General features: G+C 39.3%; 1 protein-coding gene across 3 annotated transcripts in view; it reads left to right on the top strand.

Moving 5' to 3' along the window:
- The first annotated feature begins 13,063 nt into the window (after positions 1-13,063).
- The window catches only part of ABHD5 (abhydrolase domain containing 5, lysophosphatidic acid acyltransferase), a 34,614-nt gene continuing 25,316 nt past the window's right edge, over positions 13,064-22,361 (top strand). For all 3 annotated transcript variants that reach the window (XM_036897151.2, XM_036897150.2, XM_036897149.2), the window contains exon 1: positions 13,064-13,293. In XM_036897151.2, the coding sequence (XP_036753046.2) occupies positions 13,079-13,293 (215 nt within the window). In that variant the 5' untranslated portion in view covers positions 13,064-13,078. The remainder of the gene's footprint in view (positions 13,294-22,361) is intronic.

Raw genomic sequence — 22,361 nt, 5'->3', positions numbered from 1 at the left:
ATCCAGCCTCTTATGCATTGTATCACCCCTGGTATCCTCCACATACCTTTCTTCTTGCTTAAGGTGGCCCAAGGGGGTCACTATAATTCAAAGAACCAAACTGATACAGTAGGTGTCAGTGCTTCTCACTCTCAAATTGTATCTTAGAGAGCAGCTGCTTTATTTTTTTGTGTGGGAAAATTCAAAGTTCTCAAAAAATTACACAGCCCTTAGTTCTTTCCTGTCAGATGTATATTCAATCTTGATAGCTTGATGTTTCTTCTTGGGTTTATAAATACTATTTAGTATTTCTATTTTGAGTTTCATCTTTCTCTTTTGCCTGTTAATCCCCCTTCTACCCAGGTAAAACACACTATAAGAGCACACAACTGCTGTCATTTAAACAGTGCTTAGAAATAATATGAAATAATTATAATAGCACAGGTTATATTGGAAGTATTAGCTTTAAAAATGGCCTCTTTATAGGAACTGAACAATCAAGATTAACATATCTTAAATACAGGCATATTTTTAAAGAATGGAACAGACAGATCATTGAAACACAAGAATGGTAATAAACTAATATAAAAAACCATTCAAAGAGATCTAAGGTCACAAAACAAATCATTGAAGAAAGAGCATTAGCATGGATCAATAGATTATGGTGTCTTTGGACAAAGGACACAGATGTCTACAGGAAATTGCAATCACGTGGATGAATGTTGTGTGTAAGATACCAGGCACCAGAGCTCACATTCTTTATGATTCTGTTTATGCAACATTCAAGATGAGGCAAAACTAAACTATGGTATTAGATATTAAGAGAGGAGTTACCTTTAGAGAGGACAAGTGGAGATTGAGTGGCATTAAGGAGAAAGTTTCTGGAATGTTGGAATGTGCCATTTCTTGACCAGAGTGGTGGTTACATGAATGTTCACTTTATAATAAAGCATTGGGCTGGATATTTCTTTTGTGTACTTTTCTGTATATGTATTTAAATGGGAAAAATAGTTTTAAAATGAAAAGCAATTTTTAAATTTGTTTTAAAGAAAAATCTTGGCCTTCTAGCATGGTGATGCTTAAGGCAGCTTATTACAGAAAAGTCAGTTAAGTTTCCTTTTATTTAATGTTCTATCTCCCTTTCATTTACCTACCCCTCTATCAATATCTCTTCTAAAAATGTACATGCTCAAGGATAGAGTGTGAATAACTAGTGAAATCCTCAAGATTTACTAAATGGCCATAGCTCCAACTCTGAGAATTAAACTAGTTTAAAGGTGAATAATTAAATCATTATGGTAAAGTTGGTTAATGTGCTATTAGCAACATAGGGAACTGATTGCTAAATGAAGAATTACCCTTCTTGTGCTTTGATAACCTATCCATTCCATTTTATATTTTCCAACTTGGGGATCATTAATTATAAAATTATAAAGAGTTTCTAGCATGTAATTTTAGTGTTAGATTTTTACTGTTTTTTTGTTTCAATACATTTTTTACTCTAATAACACCAAGAAAGAACAACATAGGTGACAAAAAATTATATTAATGTAATTTTAAGTAATTTACATGTTAAAAACATTTTAATTCAAAACAATATTGTCATAAAAACTTCAGGGTTTCTAATTCAAATACTGATTTGTATGCTATTCGAAATGAAAACATTGGTTTTGGAATTAAACTTATATTCCAAGTGCTAAACAATAATTCAAAAGGAAGTATTTAATGTCTCTTTGTCTTCTTTCTCTCAAGAGAAAACAACATCTTCCACTTGAGTAAAGGCTAAATTGCAGTGAAAGAAACAACTGGAAAGGAAAAGATTAAGAATTGCTGTTAAATGGAGAATGAAATATCTCTTTCTGGATTGGGGGATTGAATTGTTAACTAAACCTCACAATAACTTCTCTGTAAATTGTTAAAATGGTTAAAAATTCATAGGCGAGACCTCCATTCTCTCTTGCTTTGGAATTCAACCAGGATTCTATATATTTGACCTAGAATGATCATTACTTTCTTTTCATTTTTTTTCAACCAAATGAAGATAATTTCCCATTTCCTAGTTATGCTGACAAGATACTTAAGAGGAGAAAAAAAGAAAGGCTATAACTCTATATCTCTTTATCTGTCATATTAACATATCATCTAGCATAATCAAGGCAAATTTTTAGTTCATTTTTAAATGAAATTCTGGGGCCTAAATCTGGAGATCATTCCTAATCTCCCAATAGATTGGGAGATTTATGGTTAAGAGCCTAACTTTTTAAAGCAGACTTTGGGGGTATTTTTACAGAATATTTCTATGACTGGGCCAACCTGATTTCCCATTTTCCAGTTAGGGTGAAACATAATCCATGAAATCCAATCTTCAGAAGTAAAACTGGGCAAAAAGAGTATATTCAGCATTCTTAATTAAATGACCCAAGCATTTAGCTGATTTACAGATTTAGTTGACAGCTGAGGTCTCAGTTCTAATTTACTGGTTACAGCATCTCTTGGATGGTCTGACTGGCAGTGGGAACAGAGCTATGGTTGGTGACAATTGCATTATGGCTCTGAAGTTTATCTTTGGCTGGTAGCTCAGTGGTTATTGCTCTACACTAAGAAAACCCGCAAAACTAGTCTTGTCAGGTTTAGTGACAGCACATTACGTTTTTTCAACTGTCCTGCAACAGATACAAATCTGTCTCCAATGCTAGAACTAACTCCAAGAGAGTGTGTAAGCAAAGAGGGGTATGTGGTGGGATAGCTTTTAACAACCCACCACCACCCCAGGGGACAGCCACCACCCTATGTGCACAATACAAAGAGAGAAAAGCCTTCTTAGTTTTGCTACCATCTCTCTGTATAACTGTTGGTAAGTAATAGAACCTCTCCATTCCTGATTTCCCATTTGTTGATGGAAATAATATTAACTGTTCAGAATGATGGAAAGAACAATTGGGTTAATCAGGTAGCATTTTTAATTCCTTGAAGGTGTTATTTGAACCCAAGCTCTAATTCAGTCAATAAATAGGGTTTATTTGGTCCCTGCAATATATAGATTACAATATAGTTCTAAGGACTTCGGGGAATTATAAAGGAAGAAAAGAACATATCTCTGTTCTCAAGGAATTATTATACTTCTGGTGAGATAGGCCCAATCCCAGGGAAAGGTGATAAGCACATTAATGAAAACAACCAGTTGTAGCCACTGACAAGGACTCTGATGCTCCTCCAACAGTGTGTGACCAGATTCAGATGGTATAAACTGGAGGCTCTGCTGGACTCAAGGAGGGAGAATTAGCTTTATTGGATGGGTTCACTACAATGGGGGTTTTTATTTTGGTACATCCTTTTAGCATAATCTCATGCTACTATGTAATTTTTGTTTGAAAGATTTTATTGTACTGAAAATACATTTTTATGTTAAAAAATGATATTCAATCCAGTATAACTACATTTATTAATTACCATGTTTGTTTACATACAATGACATCCAAGAAAAGAATGCACATATGTACATAAATGATGGTTTAAGTGTCTAGTTTTGGGAGACTGGTAAGTTACTAATACAGAAGTAGCATATAGCAATATACATACTGCACCTGCTACTGAACTTGAAAGATATTTAGTAACACTGCATTTCCTCCACTGCAGTTGAAGAAATTAACATTAAATCAGAGACTACAGTAAGAAAGAGGAGGATAGCTAAACCACACCTTCAAATCTCAAAAAAAAAGGTACCAAAAAAAAGCCTAAGTTAAGCTATTAAATGTATATTCATCAGCACAGCTAAAGTAACCTTCATATTGACTTGCAGTATCTATTTTTTTTAAATTGTGTAGCAGTGAAATTCTTGAGGCTCAACTCTCTGTTAAGGAGCTGCAAGTCATCTTTTCTGTTGCATGCCTGCTCAAATTGCCTGCTGCGTTACTTTCTCCCATGTCACTTGTTCTCCTACAAAATTTGCTTAATAATCTGGATTGCACTTATGAGGGTGTGTTCAATTTGTGGTGGTCATTATGGTTTGTGTGGTATAATTCAACTTAAAAGAAAACAAACCTTGATTAAGACTCACTTTCATGAATCATTACCACACTTGCTTGATCTAATTAACAGATTTCTATTTTTTAAATGCTTAAATATGCTTATCTATACCTTTGTACCTTTATAGAAAGCTGTTATACCTTTGTCATCTGTTGCATTATGTATTTTTAGTACACTAGGGTTTATACACATTCCCTGTGAAACCTTAATCTCTTTGCCTGCCATCCCCTTTGTAACTCCCCTACATTGTGGTAGAGTAGGCAATGCTGCGTTGGTAAACCAGCTCTCAAAAAGAAAAAGGCTCTGATTTAAAGTGATTGCCAATTTCTGTGGTGTAAATACCCTCAATTTTAAATTTCTAAGGTGTGACATCCAACTCACAAAATTCCTGATTATTTAACAATAGACTCTGGTGAACTGACAAACCATGTAGGTAAGTAATATGATCATTTTTAATTCCTTAAAGGTGCTAGTTTTGCAGCTGACGTAGAACAGCATTTTTCACTAACTGCTCATTCACTCATACCACCACAAAGTTCCTCCAGCTGCAGGAATAGACAATCATAACATATTTCAGTGTGGAATCAATGATGGGTGAAAATTGTACCCTTTGTGCATCCCTGCAGAGCTAAAGCTAAATAAACCAATTTGCTGAATTACTTAGAGCCAAGAATTTACTGCATCACAAACAGATATTTCCCACTTGTCAGAAAATGTAATAGAGCCAAGACACCAATTGCTGTTTGTTTTTGCCACCAGTGCAAACGAAATGGAATGGACATTCAATAAGCTGTATTAAACTGAAGGGTGCATTTTCAAAATAGTGAAGGGATGAATAAGGAGGCAACATTAATGTCAGAGGGAATTATGGGTATGAACACTCTCTGTTACTGTATAAACCTGGCCCGCTATAAATGTTCAGTGGCATAAATAATGACCACACAGATGTATTTTGCTCTTGGAAGTTCAAACACTGAAAGGCAACTGACATTTTCAATGTTAACACTTTGGAGGGCAACATTTTTCCTGATTTACAAGGATGTCTATTATTTCAACACAGACTGATGAAAAAAAAAAAAAAACAGAAGAAAAATAAAAGTTAAAAGACCTGAAACACGATGGGGAAAAAAACCTTTTAAAAAACATTGATTATAGTGAAAATAAAAATCCAGGCCTCTTCATTGTACTCAAATAAAATGGAAGGTGGAGGAAAGGAACACTGTTAAAATTCTCTCCCCAAATCATGACTTTAAATTTCCTGGGTCCAGGGGACATGACTGGAAGCTGAATGCTAGCTCCTCTGGTGTTTTTCTTTCTTCTCTCTTTCCTGCCCCCACCTTCAATGCCACTAGAGCTTGAAACTGGACAATCACCACTACGACTTCCTTCTCTATCTACCTCTGGGTTTCCTAAGGAGTCATGAAAAGTACTACAAGGACATCAGAAGGGAAGCTGATACAGTCTGGGGATTATTTCAAGGTTCATAACTGCTGATTTTTGATCAAATATTGACGGGGAGATTTGGCATCACCCACACATCTCCCTTCCTAGGATCTGAGCCACCACGGACCATGGTGAGGAGGAGCAGGCAGCACCATGCAACTCTCACTCTGTCTCACTTGTGATCCTTCTCTTTCTGTTACCTGCATGCCTGTGCTGATCCTACTGCTCACATCTACCCTTTCCCTACCTTTCAGCTTTCTTCCCCCTTTTGCAGTGGTGTGTTGTGAGAGCAGACGTTCTGAACAAAGTTTTCCTGTGATGACTGATTCCAATGATAGTATAAGACCCATCAAGTTATTATGTTTTCACAGTTCTCAGTATCTAAGTCAAAAGTCATGTTTATCATTAAATAAAAATGAAAACAAGGGTCACAGTTTGGATCCTGCAGAAGGCAGTCTCTGGGTCTGAGTTCAATGCTCAGGGAGTGCCCTTGAGAACACAGCAGGATGTGACAGGAGTCGGAGCTGATGCAGGCTGGAAGGCTTCAGCTGCAGGAAGTTCCAGAGCTGGAACAGCTCACCAGAATCGTCCCAGTTTGGGTGGAAATTGTTGGTCCTTTGTATCTCTACCTCCATCCATCATTATATGGGAGCCTTCCTCAGAAGGACATGACCTTGTTAAAGTGGCTCCTTATAGCTGAGATGTTCCCTGCAGGGACTGAAAGCTGGAAGCTGTTCCACTGAAACATCCACAGCAACTGGGGTAGTTAAGTCCCTTCCTGAAGAGGGACTGAGCACCACATCTCCATGTCCACCAGCATCAATCTCCTTACCCTGGAAAACATCTGCCATTCACAAATCATACATTCTTTATAACAGCAAAGAGGCTACCTAGTATTATGTTAAAAACTATTTGTGAATTCAACAAATGGTGCTGCTACAATTAGATACCCATAGGCAATAAACACCCTTGACCAAAATCTCTCACTTTATACAAATATTAACTCACAATGGATCATAGACTTAAATGTAACATGTAAAACCATATAACTTTTAGAAAAAGACAAAGGAGGAAATGTTTGGGACTTCAGGTCAGGCAAAGAGTTCTTAGACAACATCAAAATAATAAGCCATTAAAAAAAATCAATACATTGGACTTTATTAAATTAAAAACCTTGTTCTGCAAAAACTCATGTGAAGAGGATAAGACAAGCTGTAGATGGGAGAAAATATTTGCAAACCACATATCTGACAAAGGACTAGTATTTAGGTAACATAAAAAGTTCTCAAAATCAAAAGTTAGAAAATGGTCAAAAGACATGAAAAGACATTTCACTGAAAAGGATATACAGATAGTAAATAAGCACATGAAGGGATGCTCAACATCATTAGTCATCAGAGAAATGCAAATCAAACCACAGTAGTACATCACTATACACCTATCCGAATGACTAAAACAAAAAAATAGAAACATCACCAAATGCTGGCCAGGATGTGGAGAAACAAGATCAATTACACTTTGCTGGTGAGAAGAAAAATTGGTACAGCCATTCTGGAAAACTGCCTGGCAATTTCTTAAAAAACTAAATATGCAACTACCATGTGACTCAACAACTGCACTCCTTGTTATTTATTTCAGAAAACTTACAACTTAGATTCACACAAAAACCTGTACATGAATGTTTATGGCAGCTTTATTTGTAACATGCCTAACCTGACAGCAACCTAGGTGTCGTTCAACAGTTGAATGGTTACACAAACTGTGGTACATCCAACCATGGGTATTACTCAGCTGTAAAAAGAAATGAACTATTGATAAATACCATAAGAACTCTCCAGGGAATTATGCTCAGAGAAAAAGCCATTTTGTATGATTCCATTTATATAACTTCCTTAAAATGACAAAATTTGGAGGCAGATTAGATGTTATGGATGGAGGAGTTATATGTCCCAGAGAAAAGTGGCTGTGGCTGTAAAAGGGCAACACCAGGGAGTCTTTTGGTGACAGAAATATTCTGTATCTTTATTACATCAATGTTAGTATTCTGGTTGTGACCCTGCACTGTAAGTTTGCACAGTGTTACTGCATGTTACTAACTGGTAAAGGATACATGGGATCTCTCCTGATTATTCTTAGAACTGCATGTGGATCTGCAATTAACTCAAAATAAAAAGTTAAAATTTTGTGAAAAGATTTCAAACTCAGTAAACCAACTACATAATTTACTGTATGAAATAGCAACATTACACATTGGTGGGTTTACTATTTGAGTTACCACTATTTGATGTGATGGTGATTCAATTATCTATTGCTACATAACAAACTACCTCAGAATATAGTGGTTTAACCAATAACCACTTTATTTTTTTCACAATTCTGTGGGTCAGGAATTTAAGCTCATCTGGGCAGGTAATTTAATTCATGTGGTGTCAGTTGGTGTCATTCACTCAGCTGCATTAAGGTGTAGGGTGGGCTAGAAATTCTAAGGCTTCACTCCCAAGCCTGGTGCCTTGGTGCTCTCCACAGGACTGGCTGAGCTTCCTCACATCATGGTGGTCTCAGGAAAGTCGGACTTTGGTTATAATCGCTGACTTCCAAGAGGAAGTATATGAATTGGTAAACACTGATCTTTTAATTTCTAGCCTTGGAAATTACATAGCTTCGCTTCTGTCACATTCTATTGGTCAAAGCAAATCACAGCTCAAACTGAAGAGGAGGGGGAAAAGACTCCAATTCTCACTATTAGAAGAGGCAAAGGGTTTGTGGCCTCCTTAACAGAGGGGCCCATTAATTAACTATTTGGAAAAATTCTCTCCTTTGAGGGTTTAAAAAAATTACATATTCAATTATAAAGATATTGAGCTGTTCAGGTTTTCTATTTTATCTAGTCAGTTTTGACAAGTTATGGTCTCTAAACAGGTTGTCTATTTCATCTAAGTTGCCAAATTTATTGGCCTAAAGCCATTTGTAATACTAATTATCATTACCATTGTAATGCTGGTATATCTGTAGTGATACCCACTTTTCCAAACCTTATATTGTTCATTTGTACTTCCTTTTCTTTTCCTTGATCAGTTAGCTTCGAGTTTATCAGTTTTATTCATCTCAACCAACTTTTGGCTTATTTCTCATGGATTTTGCTTTTTCTATGTATCAGTGTCTGGAGAGCTTTCCATATTAGTACCTATAGACTTACCTTATTTTTCTTAATTGATGCCATAGTATTTCATATTATGAAGGTACCAGAATTTATTTAGTTATGGACATTCTTACTAATTTTTCTTTTTTGCTATTAGAGTACTGAAGGAAATATCCTTTTATATGTCTTTAAGTACACATGAGAAAGGCGAGACTCCCAAAAGTTAAGTTGCTGGACAAGACGGTGTATTGTTTGTACATTTTTAAACACATCACTCCCTAACTTTTCCAAATGGCTGTATCAGTTGGCAAACCCATCAACTGAGTGGAATCACTCTCTGTTGATCCAGGTTCTTGCCAATAGTTAGTATTATGAATATTTTTCATTTATGTTTGGTTTGAATTTGCATGCCTTTAATCACAGAAGAGTGTAAGCATCTTGTGGCTGTTTATGGCTTGAGAGTTTTCTCTTCTTATTAGGATTCTTTTTATCTATTTTTGTTATTCAACTTTTTCTTAATATAGTGAAGATATTAAACCTTGGTGTGCTCCATATTTTCACGTATTTTAAATTTTGATGTGGTTAAACTAGTCACTTTTTTCTTTTGTGGCTTGGCATTTCTATCTTGCCAAAGAAAGGCCTTTATCTGGTTCTGAAAGTTTGATTGACACTCATTGGCTAGTCATTCTCTTGACTCTGGATGGCAGCTTTCCCACTGAATTCTAGCGTCCAGCCCCTAGGGGACCATGCTCCTTTCCCCCCACCCCACCATCGTGGAACTCTCAATTCCTCACGCTTTACTCCAGACTTTAACATCTGTCCCCTCATCAATCCTCCATCCCCACCCCCCATATACCTTGAAAACAACATGGAACCACAGAACATCAGAAGGAATGTTGGGAGTCATCTGGTTTCAAACTCTCATTTTCATAGATGAGGAGTATAAGATCTAGACTTTGCTGTCCAATATGGCAGCCATTAGCCACATGTGAGTTTTAAATTTAAGTTTTAAAATGAAAAAATTCTGTCACATTAGCTAAATTTCAAATGCTCTATAGTTATATATGGTTCCTATACTGCAAGTGGGGACTTAGAACATTTCCATTATTGCAAAAAGTTCTAGTGGACAAGCATGCTGTAGAGCTTCATTACCTAAAGGGTGGCAGCAGGAGCTCAGGCATCACTGGGAGAAGGTTAGAAACAGAGAATCTCAATGAATAGAGAATCAGGCCTCAAACTAGAACTAGAGAGCTGGAATATGTGATTTAGCAAGATCCCCAGGAAGTCTGCATGCAGATTACAGTTGGAGAAGCCCTAATCTAATCCAATTTTTCCCCCCAAGGTCATACAGCTGATCGGTGACCAGGCCCTTCTCTTTACCCAACTACCAATTTCCTGAAGTCCTTGCCACACTTGCCTTCTCACTCTGTTGAATTATAGCACTTTAAATGCATTTACAGAGCAGGCAGGCCATTGAAACCCTCAGAAAATCCTCCATGCTCTCACCTCATTCGGTTTGCAAGTATGTGCTTGAACAGACTGGTGATTAATTGACAGACTTAATGATAAAATCTCAGCTCTGTGATGACTGTGTTGTTGTTCAGCATTTCTCCTGTGGAATCACTATTGGGGGACTAGAAATTAAAGCCAACTTTGAAAGCAGTGAGGTGCTGGTCATCAGCCTGTCTAGTATGTAAGGCTGGAGGCACCAGAGGGAGGAGTGAGCACGTCGTACGCGGGCCTGATGACGTGTCAAAATCCCCAGCTGCTGCCCCCTCCCAACCTGGAAAAGGTGCCTTAGGTTAGCCAATCCTCGCGCTGCTATAAATCTATGCTCTGCCTCCCCCTACCTTCTTTAAAAACTCGCTCTCTGCCCTGCTGGGCGTGACTTCTCCGGCCTGTGACTAACCAGACCGGCAAACATCACCCGGGATTGCACCCTATTAAACTTTTGGCTTCTTTGTAGCCTCCTTGCCTGGTTATTTTGGCTCGATTTTACCTTACATAGTACCCCTGGTCTTGGTTATATAATCTCAGCCTTCAGTTCTCTGGACTCCACGCCCTTGGGTAGAGCTTGCAGAGCAGTCATATTTGTCTTGCAAAATGTCACAACTGACATTTGGTCACTCAAAGTAATAGGTTAGCAGGTCCAAAAGGAAGTGCATTTGGAAATAGGGCACCAGATTGTCCTGGAACCCTGGGAAATCTGCTTTCAGGGCACCACTAAAATCCAAAAAGGGTAATGATGAAACAAAAGTCTGGCTCAAGCAGTAGTTGAGGCTGGTGTAGGTGGTGCCCTTGAGGAACAGTTGCAGTAACAGAGCATGGCCTCACTGTCCCCCAGTGAGATGCAATGTCCAAGGGCTCCAGGGTGCTGTGGCACTTAGGATGGAGCTGCAGGGTTTCTTCAATGCTGGCAGCATCCTGGGGCTGGCTGGCTGGCTGATTCTAGCTTCGACTTCTTGCCATAATCAAGAATAGCTCCTCTGCCAGCAGCAGGGTGATGCGTGGGCCAGAGCAACCTCCAGCTGTGGGGATGATCATTAAGTCATATAGGCCTAATCACTGCTCTGTCAGCTTCTGGAAAAACTGCAGCCTTGAATCAATGATCTGTCTCTCTTTTCCCTCTCTCTTTTTTTTTAAACTGTGCAGCAGCCATAGGCATCTATGAGAGCAGGCTCCAGGTCCACAAAGACCTGTGAGGGTACATGCATGCCAGTCCAACTTTCCAAAGGTGCCACAGGAGTTGTTGCCACATCCTTGGGCTTTGTGACTGGACTCAGTACCACTGGGCTGGGACCGTACTCCAGACAGTAGAGTCCCCCACAACCAGCCTGGCCAATAAAGAAACAGGTGCCCAATACAGATATGGTCTGAGAGGTGATTATAGTGATGAAGAAATAGAAACTTCTCAAGTCCCTCCCCCTCTCCAGGATTGGTAGGAAGCCAAGGAAGCCAAGGAGACAACGTTTCTGTTAAGGCTTCAAGAATATAAAGGAATCACAAGGTGATTGGGTGCTTGAGATTTAAAACCATATAGCAATGTATTCTCTGCCCCCACCGGGACTCAGTGGTATGGAACAGCTTGTTAATCATAGTCATGGAAGCCCATTAGTTTATAATAAGGTATCCGGGTAACCTTTACAGAAACAGATTAAAATATAACTAGCATCCTGAATACACCTATAGTGACCTAACAGCTCCTACTGCAACAGTTTCTGGGTGCCGACTCCTCCCTTAGCTTTGTAGTAAATGTATAAAAGGCATGGCCCTGCTGTACTCGGGGCTCAGCCTTTGGAGATCACTCTCCTCTGAGCCCGCTGGCATAAAATAAACCTCTGTCTTCCAACCTCTGAGTGCCGCTTGGTTCTTCCATCAATGATGCAGTCCAGGTTTTCCGGTTTTCTGTAACAAGAGAGGGTCAGTTTCTGCAGACACAGTATGAGTATCTGGAAACACCATGAATTCCTGGAAGTGTTTTTATATGTCCGAGTCTTCCTAAAGATATTTCTGATCTGGATCAAATACAACAAAAATATTAATTATTACTATGCTCAAGGTAGTATGAATGGCTTTTTTCCCCTACATCATAGAAGACACCATTTCTACCCTCAAGGAACTTCCAGTGTAGTTGGAAGGATATTTAATTATGTCCATTAAAAAGCTGTCACAATTATACAAGGCTGAGAATCTGAGTGCCAGATGGGTTATGGAGGCTCATGAACTGCAAGGAGCTACGAAATGCATTTAAAAATAAAGGGTAGTATATTTAGCATAGCCCCCATAAAGGTACTACTAACTCTCTTTCAATCTATTGTTTCTCAGCTTTTAGGACAGAGTAGGCACATCATAGGCACACAGTAAATACGAATGAATGAATGGTAGTTGTATAATTACACAATAACGGAAGTGTTACAATTACAAAAACAGGCAGTATCTGAGGGCTAGCAAAACTTGCAAAACAGGTCAAGAGATGTCAATTATTTGAATTAGTTCTTCCCTGTCAAGAACTAATACTTCCACAGGGACACTTTACCCGTCTCCCGTGCATACTGAATGCGGGGTGAATGGGAGTTGCTGGTTTGGGCCACTACTGTAACCGCAGCGCATACAGCAGTGACCCTCAGGTCAGTGAATACTGATTGGCTGAAGGGTCCTGTGAGTCGCCATGTCCCCTAGGATACCCACCTAAAGGGAAGGGCTGGCGGGAGGTCCTATATCACCTGCATTACATTTCCTCCGTCATTGCAGCACCTATCGGACATTCTCTTGTCTCTGCCCGGGCAAGGTTCCCAGCGTTCTACCAGGTACCAGCTCAGTGCCCGGCACCTGACAGTCAACACCTGCGATGATGCATTAACACAGACATTGAAATTAGATACCACCTGACTTTACTGGTGAGTCTCAACAACCTATCCAGGTTGGCTGCCCCGCCCAGCGCCCACCCCCGAGCGATTCCGGCGGGATGACGCATGCGTGGGTGGGTGGGGGATGACCCGGCACGCGCAGGCGCGCGTTCGCACCGCCCGGGCGTGCGACTGGGCGGGCAACGCATGCGCGGGCGGCGGCAGCCTTAAGGGCGGCGGCGGCCGGGGCGGTGCAGTCGGCCTGTCAGCCGGCTTAGTGGGAGGGTTGGTCGCTCCCGCGGCGGCGGCGGTCATGGCGGCGGAGGAGGAGGAGGTGGACTCGGCGGACACCTGCGAGAGGTGAGTGCGGCCCGGTCTGCGTGGGTATCCGGCGCGCGCCCCCCACGAAGGCCAGAGCCGACCCGGCGGGCAGGAGGGCAGCGCCGAGGACCCGTAACCAGCCCGGCCGGTCCCTCGCCCAGCCCCGGCCGGAGTCCGCGCGGCGCCCAGGTAAGGAGCCCCGGGCCCGCTCTGCCCCGGGCGGGCGCCGGCGGTGGAGGGAGCCTGAGTCTGACTAACGCGCGGAGGGGCGGCCGCCTTGCTGTGTAAGCTGGTCCGCGGGGCTGGCGGAGAGGGTGGCCGGGCCCCCAGACGGGCCTCGTCGCCAGCCAAGGGTGTCCTTCGGGACGTCGGCGGCCTCGGACCCTCGCCCTGCCCCCGCGCCCCGGGCCGTGACCGCCGTCCCAGCACCAGCCTCCAGGCAGGGGGAACGGCCGAGTCGCCGTCCCCTTCCGACGGCTTCTGCCTTCAGGTCCGCGCTGTGCTCTGTGCAGCCCGGGACCGGAACGAAAGTGCCGCCTGGGCCAAGCCTCTCCACAGCCCGGAGGAAGGGGCGGCGCTGCCTCGAGGCCGTCTGAGACCGAGAGTCCAAATTCACCCCCTGAAGACGTGGGAGAGAGGGGGTGTCGGGGGCAGGAGGAGCCCAGCGTGAGGGAGACGGGGTTGGCGGAGCGGATGTAAGGCTTTGGGTCTCAGAAAAAGTGTAATTTCGGATACTTGATAGCAAGTTAACACGATATGGATAGCAAGTTCAGAATTAATGATCTTTCAAAAGGAGAGCTTCCTTTGCTTACAAGTGTTCTAGTGTTACTGGAGAAGTGTATGTATGTTTATGCTTCAGAAACTATGGAAGTTGAGACTTCTTGATATACGTATATACACTAAGTTTAAATTATTTTCTATCTAACTACATGAACTTGTCAGTAGACAGATAGTAGGAAAATGAAATTGCCATAAAATTATTGCCTTATTTTTCAAGGCTAGTCATTTATATTGGAAAGTAAATAAGTTCTGTGCTTCCTTATGTATATTTAGTATTTAATAACTGTCCTACTTAAGATGTCTGGAGAAATTTGCATATGAAACAGCCTAAAGGATAGAAGATAATAGGGAGTACCATGAAGAACAGCGTATTTGGAAAGATGTTGGGGTAAAAGTTGCAAAATATTAGAAACCAGGTTCTTCTACTGAATTTTGTTTGTGTCATTAATGGGTCCTTTGTTTTGTTGATGAACTTCCTTGTTGAGGTGAGATGCTCAGTGTCACGTGTACACAAATAGGAACCTGACTGGTATCTTTTACCCATCTAGTTTGTGGCAACATGTTTGGCTCTTTCTGACACTGTTTTTAGGTGAACTCTGGTCTACATGTTGTCTTGGGGCTTGGGAGTCCAGGGCACAGTGGCAAAAGGAATTTGTGGCTTTAGGTGATAGCTGGAGGTCACTGGGGGCAGACTAAAAAATCCTTAGCAGCTGACCAGCCATAGTCCCATGACAGAGGTAGGCCTCCTTGGTAGTCTTGGCAATACACTTGAGCAATGTCCAGTGTCTACATTAGTGTGGCCTTCAGAACTGTACCAAGCAGGTGAGCAAGCATGTGTTTCTGCTGGGTGTTGCCTAAACGTGCTCATAGTAAACCTGAGGTCAACCCTGTGGTTTGGTATTACTGTTCCCGTGTTTCAGTTGAAACTGCAACTGGAAGGGCTTTGAACACCCCACTAACAAGTAGCAGGGTTGGATTGGAGCCCCCTCAAATGTCTGGGATTAATCTAAGGCTCTTTCCCTATCTCAGCTACCTCTCACTGGGATTGAGATGCATGTGGGATGTTTGGTTCTTGTTTCTTTTGCTTACTCTACTGACACTTTATTTTACCATTGCCTTTACACAGAGCTCACTTTTCAAAAAATATGGTAAAACAGTGTAACTATCCTAAGAGCCAAGTGGATTGTGATAAAACTGAAGTCTTGGCACAAGTTTCCTATCCATAAAACATTTCAGGTTTGGATGGGGAGATGACATTAACAAAGGAAACAATTATAAACTGGTCCTAGGAGGGCTTTTGGAGGCATAATGATTCTTGTGTTTTCTTTTGTGACTCTTAGTGAAGACAGGCATGCATGGAGGCAATTTGGCTTTCAACCCTTTTCAGTTGCAATACAGTTGAGAAAGCTAAATGTGACAAGAGTGGGTTACTGTGTGAATTGCTGCAAGGTTGTTGCAGGTAATAATTAATGATCAGTTCCAAGAAAAGTTCCAAGGAGTACTATGTCAATTGCTGCAAGGTTGTCTCAGAGAATGATTAAGTATCAGTTCCAAAGAAAGCTGTCACAGAATTGTTTAGTTGCAGAGTAGACAGTAAAATAGGTGGTTTGCAATGTTGTACTGGAGTTAGCTTGTACTGGCAGCCATTGCTAAATTGTTCAGAAATTTTGCCAACCATTGGCAACATGATAGTATTTACACTATGGAAATCAAGCTATAAAGAAGGGACTTATTTTTTTTTCTCCCTTTCCCCTTCCAGTCCCCTACTGGATTTACATTAGAATTTGTCTGTAGTTCTTTGCTTTGGAGAGAGGAGAGGTGGATATTTCTCTTTCAAAAAACTGCTAAGGTCAATGACTCCTCCCTGCCACTTAAAAAATCACAAAACTCTTCAGTGTTACATCCCCATAGGCTTTTATTTCTCTCAGTACATATCTTTCTCAGCTCCACTTCAGTGTTTGATACTGTAAAGGTAGCTGCACCTTTTTTACAACTCTTATCAGACATTCTAGATCTTAGGATATTTTGCTTGTCTTACCTCAGACCAATAGACACTTTTATTAGGTTCTCTTCTTTTTCCCATTCTCTAAATGTAGTTATTCTCCAAGATTCTATCTTCATCTTTGTTTTCATTTTTTGCCTTGTTTACTCACATTCCTTCAACTGTCTTGTCTGTGGAGAGGACCGAAATCTCATCCCCATTTTGGAGCCCTCTTGAGGACCCTAGTGATGTTTGTAATGTGCCAAATGTTTGCACCAGATTCTTCAGATGTAACATCCAAGCCAGGGTCTTATTTGCACTTTCCTTCCCCTGGACTCAACAATACAAAAAGCTCAGTTCTTCCTCTGGACTTCCCTATTTTTATTAGGGCGCTTTATATTCTTCTGGTCATTCAGATTCAGAACAGTGTCTTGATCTTTCAATTCTCTTCTCCCCTCTTCATTGCCCTGAATACCAAATCTGTCACCAACTCCAGTAGATTCTAGGTACATCTACTTTCCCACTGTCACCTGGTTCAGACCCTCCTTATGCCGTTTTCTGGATTATTTTAGGCTTTAGTAACACATTCTGTTTCTATGCTCTCATCATGGCTTATTTCATTAATTATGTTTATATCTCCAAAAGGCGTGGCTTTTTGTTTGTAGCACAGCCACACATAGTGGCCTTATTATGTGTCCTTAGCCTGACTTCAAAGCCCTTTGCAACAGTGTGGCTCCTATCTATCTTTGGAGTCTTATTTCCACCCCTGTGCACTGGGTTCTGGCCAAGCTATATCTCTCTCATTGTTTCCTAAACACCTTACTTGCTCATCATCTCCATTTCCTATGGCTTGGTTCACATTGTTTACTCTGACCTAAAACAGATTGTGATCTCCCTTTTCTAAAGGTCTACAGTAGTTTCCTAAACTTTCTTTTGGCACTTACACCATATTTTGCATAGTTCTTTGTATATTTGTTTTATCAGTTCCTTGAGGACAAAGCTTTTGTCTTACTCAAATGCCTCGGTAGAGACTAAAGGGGCTTTATAAATAGTAACTTCAATATATGTTTATTGAATTAAACACTTTAATATTGTAAATTTATCCTGACACAAACGTTAAGATCAAAACCTCATAGTTGATTATATATTTTGCAGCTGTGTGACTTAAGTATTTTCGTGTTAAGATAAGGAACATCAAAAGATGTTCTTTAATCTTTTGAAAAATGAAAAGTTTGAATTAGACTAGGACAACAGTTTGAATCTTGAACTTAAATTACATTGGGTAGGGTGTTATGTTTCTATTTCTTGACCTTGGATGAACCAACCATGCTTCGCTGTTTTGCCTGTTCTCCAAAATGCCAATCATAGATCAGCAAATGCAGATTTCAGTCCTGTGATAAAGAACTTAACAAAAGATTGTAAAGTCCTGGGGATCCCAGAAACAGCACTGGATAATACGTTAAAGAATTACAGACGTCTCTGAGCTACTCCCTGAAGATTTTATTTATATTATTTGTAATAGAAGCAGTATATTGTTAGGTTTTTAATCTAACTTCTTGCATGGTTCTGTAATTCCCCAGTGCTGATTATGAATCATAAAAAATTATGTGTAAAGATGATTTTTATTAAAAATTATTTAGTTTGAGACCTGGGATTTTTTTCTTTTTCTTTTCTTTATCTAGTGGATGAACTTACTTTAGAACTAACATGAAGTGTCACTTGGATATGTTAAGAAATGTAAATCTAGAAGTACACATGTAGCTTTCTTTAAGTATGTTTGATGCTGTGTCTGATTTCGGAGTAGTTTGTTTACTGTGTGAAAGAAGGTAGGAAACAAATGGGGCAACAATATTACTAGGACATGGCTATGTCTAGAACACTGATTCTCCATCTCTGGGTGTTTAAAACTTACAGGTTAAAAATGAAATGAAAAGAAAAAAAAACAGAAGGCAAGCAAGCTAATTAATTTCTTAAAAGCAAGTTAAAATATATTAGAGGACCTGTGTTGTCACTGATCTAATGGTTAGTGATAATCTAAATCATTTAAATTATTTATTTAAAATAAAGTGGCGTGTTAGTACTTAAATTATAGTTTTATGAGTCATATTCTTTTTTTTTTTTTCTCTCTTTTCCAACAATAGGATTTAGGAAGTCACTTCCCGGGAAAGAAGGCTTTATTTGCCCAAGTGTTATCATTTCCAGTTTGGAAGTTTTCATTCACTCATTGGTTAAGGAATTATTTCAGATGAATGTAAATATTCATACCTCTAATTAATTATTTAATGTAAAAATAAAAACCTCATAGTTTTGCTAAATGGATATTTATAACAGAATATTGTGCTTAAAGTAGATTATTGAGAGCAGTAATAACTTTTCTTTCTTAACAGTAGCAGTATAGGGATGGAGGCCATTTTAAACAAAATTGTAGAATAATGAAATCCTCTTTACTTATAACCTAATTAGAAATATTATTTAAGTGGCCAAGAGTGTGTGGAAATTGTCCAAACTTCTGTATATTTCCTTCAGAGTACTTTGAAACCTCTTTCACTGTTTCACAATATTATAGATTGTGCAATTCAGGTTTAGCAATACTATAGATAGTCAAATGTCTTAGAGAACAAAACAGAGATTACAGGAAACTTAAATGTTGATGGCATAAGATACAAGTACAATGTTAATGATATTTTTAAAAAATTAGGTGGAAAGGTAAGGGAAAAATTTCAGTGTTTTCTCTCTCAAACTCAGGATATTTAAAATCAGGTTCTTAAGTTAGTAAGCTCTATTAATATGTTAAGCATGTCTTATTTGGCTTTCTTAGAATTGCCACCTCTAGTGTAGTCTTTTAAAGCTTCCTTACTCAGAAGTCTGCTCACTGAAAAGATTCTATTAATTACAGAAATTATAAAGCAGAATTCCTTTTGTTTTGTTGTTGTTAGATGCTTTAGAATTTGTATTATCAGCCTTGCTAATAATGTCAGTGCTCAGCTGATGGGGTGGTTTAGAAAACCTTTAGGTGCATATTGGTAAGCCTTCTATGTGGCACATAGGTATAGTCCCTGTGGTGAATGGCTTCTCTTTATTATTGCTGTTGATACTTGAGTCACTTCTGAAGTTACTCACTGGATGATGTTTATTGATTATCTGCTTAAAACAAGTTAAATTTTGCTTTTCTATTTATTTTCCAAAACTTTGAGTAGACAACTGTATATCTTGTTTACTGTTTTATATCTGGGCCACATGAATTTAATTTTTACTTTAGATTTTGTGACCTTGGAAGAATGGCTGGATATCTGACAAGCTTCAGTCTTGTGTCCTTAGTTCCGATCTCATGTCCTTTGTTCCAGTCTTCCACATACTAAGCTTAGAAATGCAGAGCAACACTCTTGACATAGGAGATCTTGTGGAAAGTGTAGAAGATCTCTTTGAAAAAGAGGTTAATTTACCCCACAGACAGGAGGTGAGGTTGGATGAATGTTTTAGAGTGTTGAAGCATTAGACGGGGCAGGGTAAGTAAGACATGGTAATTTGTGAACAAAGGGTGATTAACTAAAGGATGGAGAAGATAGATCCCTGCTTTTGACTCTTTTTTTTTTTTGGTGTCATTAATGTACAATTACATGAGCAATATTATGGTTACTAGACTCCCCCTATTATCAAGTCCCCACCACATACCCCATTACAGTCACTGTCCATCAGCGTAGTAAGGTGCTGTAGAATCACTACTTGTCTTCTCTGTGTTATACTGCCTTCCCCATGTCCCCCCCCCCGACATTATGCGTGCTAATCGTAATGCCCCTTTTCCCCCCCTTATCCCTCCCTTCCCACCCATCCTCCCCAGGCCTTTCCCTTTGGTAACCATTAGTCTGTTCTTGGGTTCTGTGAGTCTGCTGCTGTTTTGTTCCTTCAGTTTTTTCTTTGTTGTTATACTCCACAGACGAGTGAAATCATTTGATACTTGTTTCACTGAGCATAGTACCCTCTAGCTCCATCCATGTTGCTGCAAATGGTAGGATTTGTTTTCATCTTATGGCTGAGTAATATTCCATTGTGCACATGTACCACATCTTTGTCCATTTATCTACTGATGGACACTTAGGTTGCTTCCATTTCTTGGCTACTGTAAATAGTGCTGTGATAAACATAGGGGTGCATATGTCTTTTTCAAACTGGGCTCCTGTATTCTTAGGGTTAATTCCTAGGAGTGGAATTCCTGGGTCAAATGGTATTTCTATATTCAGTTTTTTGAGGAACCTCCATACTGCTTTCCACAATGGTGGAACTAATTTACATTCCCACCAGCAGTGTAGGAGGGTTCCCCTTTCTCCATATGCTCGCCAACATTTGTTGTTGTTTGTCTTTTGGATGTTGGCCATCCTAACTAGTGTGAGGTGCTATCTCATTGTGGGTTTTAATTTGCATTTCTCTGTGAGGTGCTATCTCATTGTGGGTTTTAATTTGCATTTCTCTGATGCTTAGGGATGTGGAGCATCTTTTCATGTGCCTGTTGGTCATCTGAATTTCTTCTTTGAGAAGTGTCTGTTCAACTCCTCTGCCCATTTTTTAATCGGCTTATTTGCTTTTTGTTGAGGTGCGTGAGCACTTTACATATTTTGCATGTCAACCCCTTATCGGATATGTCATTTATGAATATATTCTCCCATACTGTAGGATGTCTTTTTGTTGAAGCTTTTTAGTTTGATATAGTCCCACTTGTCCATTTTTGCTTTTGTTTCCCTTTAACAGGGAGATATGTTCATGAAGAAGTTGCTTATGTTTATGTCCACGAGATTTTTGCCTATGTTTTTTTCCAAGAGTTTTATGGTTTCATGACTTACATTCAGGTCTTTGATCCATTTCGAGTTTACTTTTGTGTATGGGTTAGACAATAATCCAGTTTCATTCTCTTCCATGTAGCTGTCCAGTTTCCTGCTTTTGACTCTTTAGTAATGTTCCTTTAAGCCTATTATGTGCGTAGCACTCAATCCTGTAGCATATAAGAAAGAAGTAGAAAAGTTTCTAAAGAATAGTTTATCATCTGGCTAAAGCAAAACTGATAGGACAGAAACATTATTAGGGTTAGGGGAAAAGAGCTGTTCTTCACAGTTTCATTAAAAATGAAAAAATCTTTTACTATTTTAAATATAGACTTTCCAGTTAAATATATTTTAGAAAAACTCCACTTAAAGAAATCATTTGCTTTGATGTAAAGGTTGCTGTGAAAGCCTGAAGATGTTAGCAACTCTTGGGGTTGAAGAGCCTAATTTGTAATGTAACGCACTAGACTTGCAAATATAAAAACATTATTTTGCCTCCTCTTGGAGTTAAGTCTACTAGGAGGCAAACTGCGTGGACAAGACATCTTGTCCTTTGAAAGTTGGTTTTGTGATGAGAAGTAGGCATAATTTTTATATTACAGGCTGGTGTATAACATTTTAAATTCTAGTGCTTTGCATAGTGTGGGGGATCACGGGGAGAACAATGTAGCACAGAGAAGGCACATAGTGAATCTGTGGCATCTTGCTGCATTGATGGACAGTGACTGCATTGGGGCATGGGTGGGGACTTGATAATATGGGTAAATGTAGTAACCACATTGTTTTTTCATGTGAAACTTTCATAAGAGTGTATATCAATCATACCTTAATAAAAAAAATTCTAGTGCTTTGTACATAGTAGGTATTCAGAGAATGTAATTCTTTAGAGACTGGAACACAAAGATTGCATTTGTGTTTTCCTTCCTTCAACATGTCTATGATGTCAGTTGGAGTAAGAGTAGATTATAGTTCATTTCACTTTAATTTTATTTTTTATTTTGTACTGACCTCTGATTCTCTCTGGCAAAGAACTGCTATGATTTGAGGGATTTTAAGAAATTGATGACTGAGTTATAAGGAACTTCCTCTTGGTACTAGCTCCCATTTTTATTGCCAGACATAGACTTTGATGACCATTCCTGGTCAAGGACAAAAGAGCATCAGCTTAATAATGTTTTACTTTTTAAATTTTAATCTCTAGAGATCATAAGATTCTTTTAATTTCTTGTTAACTGCTTTTTTTTTTAGCAACTGAAAAATTGTTGAATGAATTCAAAAATTAATTGCAGAATCTCTGAATTGTTTGTCTTTGATAATTTGTAAATAGGTTTATATATTCACAAATAGATTCATATTAATAATGTTTTCTATTATGTTACACCTTGATAACAAGTTAAATGTAACATTTGGGATGCCTAGAAGTCTTATCATCCTATCTTGTTAAAGTAGAAGGCTTGAAACTGGCAGAAGAGTACATAAGAGTAGAGCCTCATTATAATGCAGGCCATTATATATCTTCTCTTCTTCTGTAA

The sequence above is a fragment of the Manis pentadactyla genome, chromosome 1 (assembly GCF_030020395.1).
Source record: "Manis pentadactyla isolate mManPen7 chromosome 1, mManPen7.hap1, whole genome shotgun sequence".
NCBI classification, from domain to species: domain Eukaryota; kingdom Metazoa; phylum Chordata; class Mammalia; order Pholidota; family Manidae; genus Manis; species Manis pentadactyla.
This window is presented reverse-complemented; position numbering and strand designations above follow the sequence as displayed.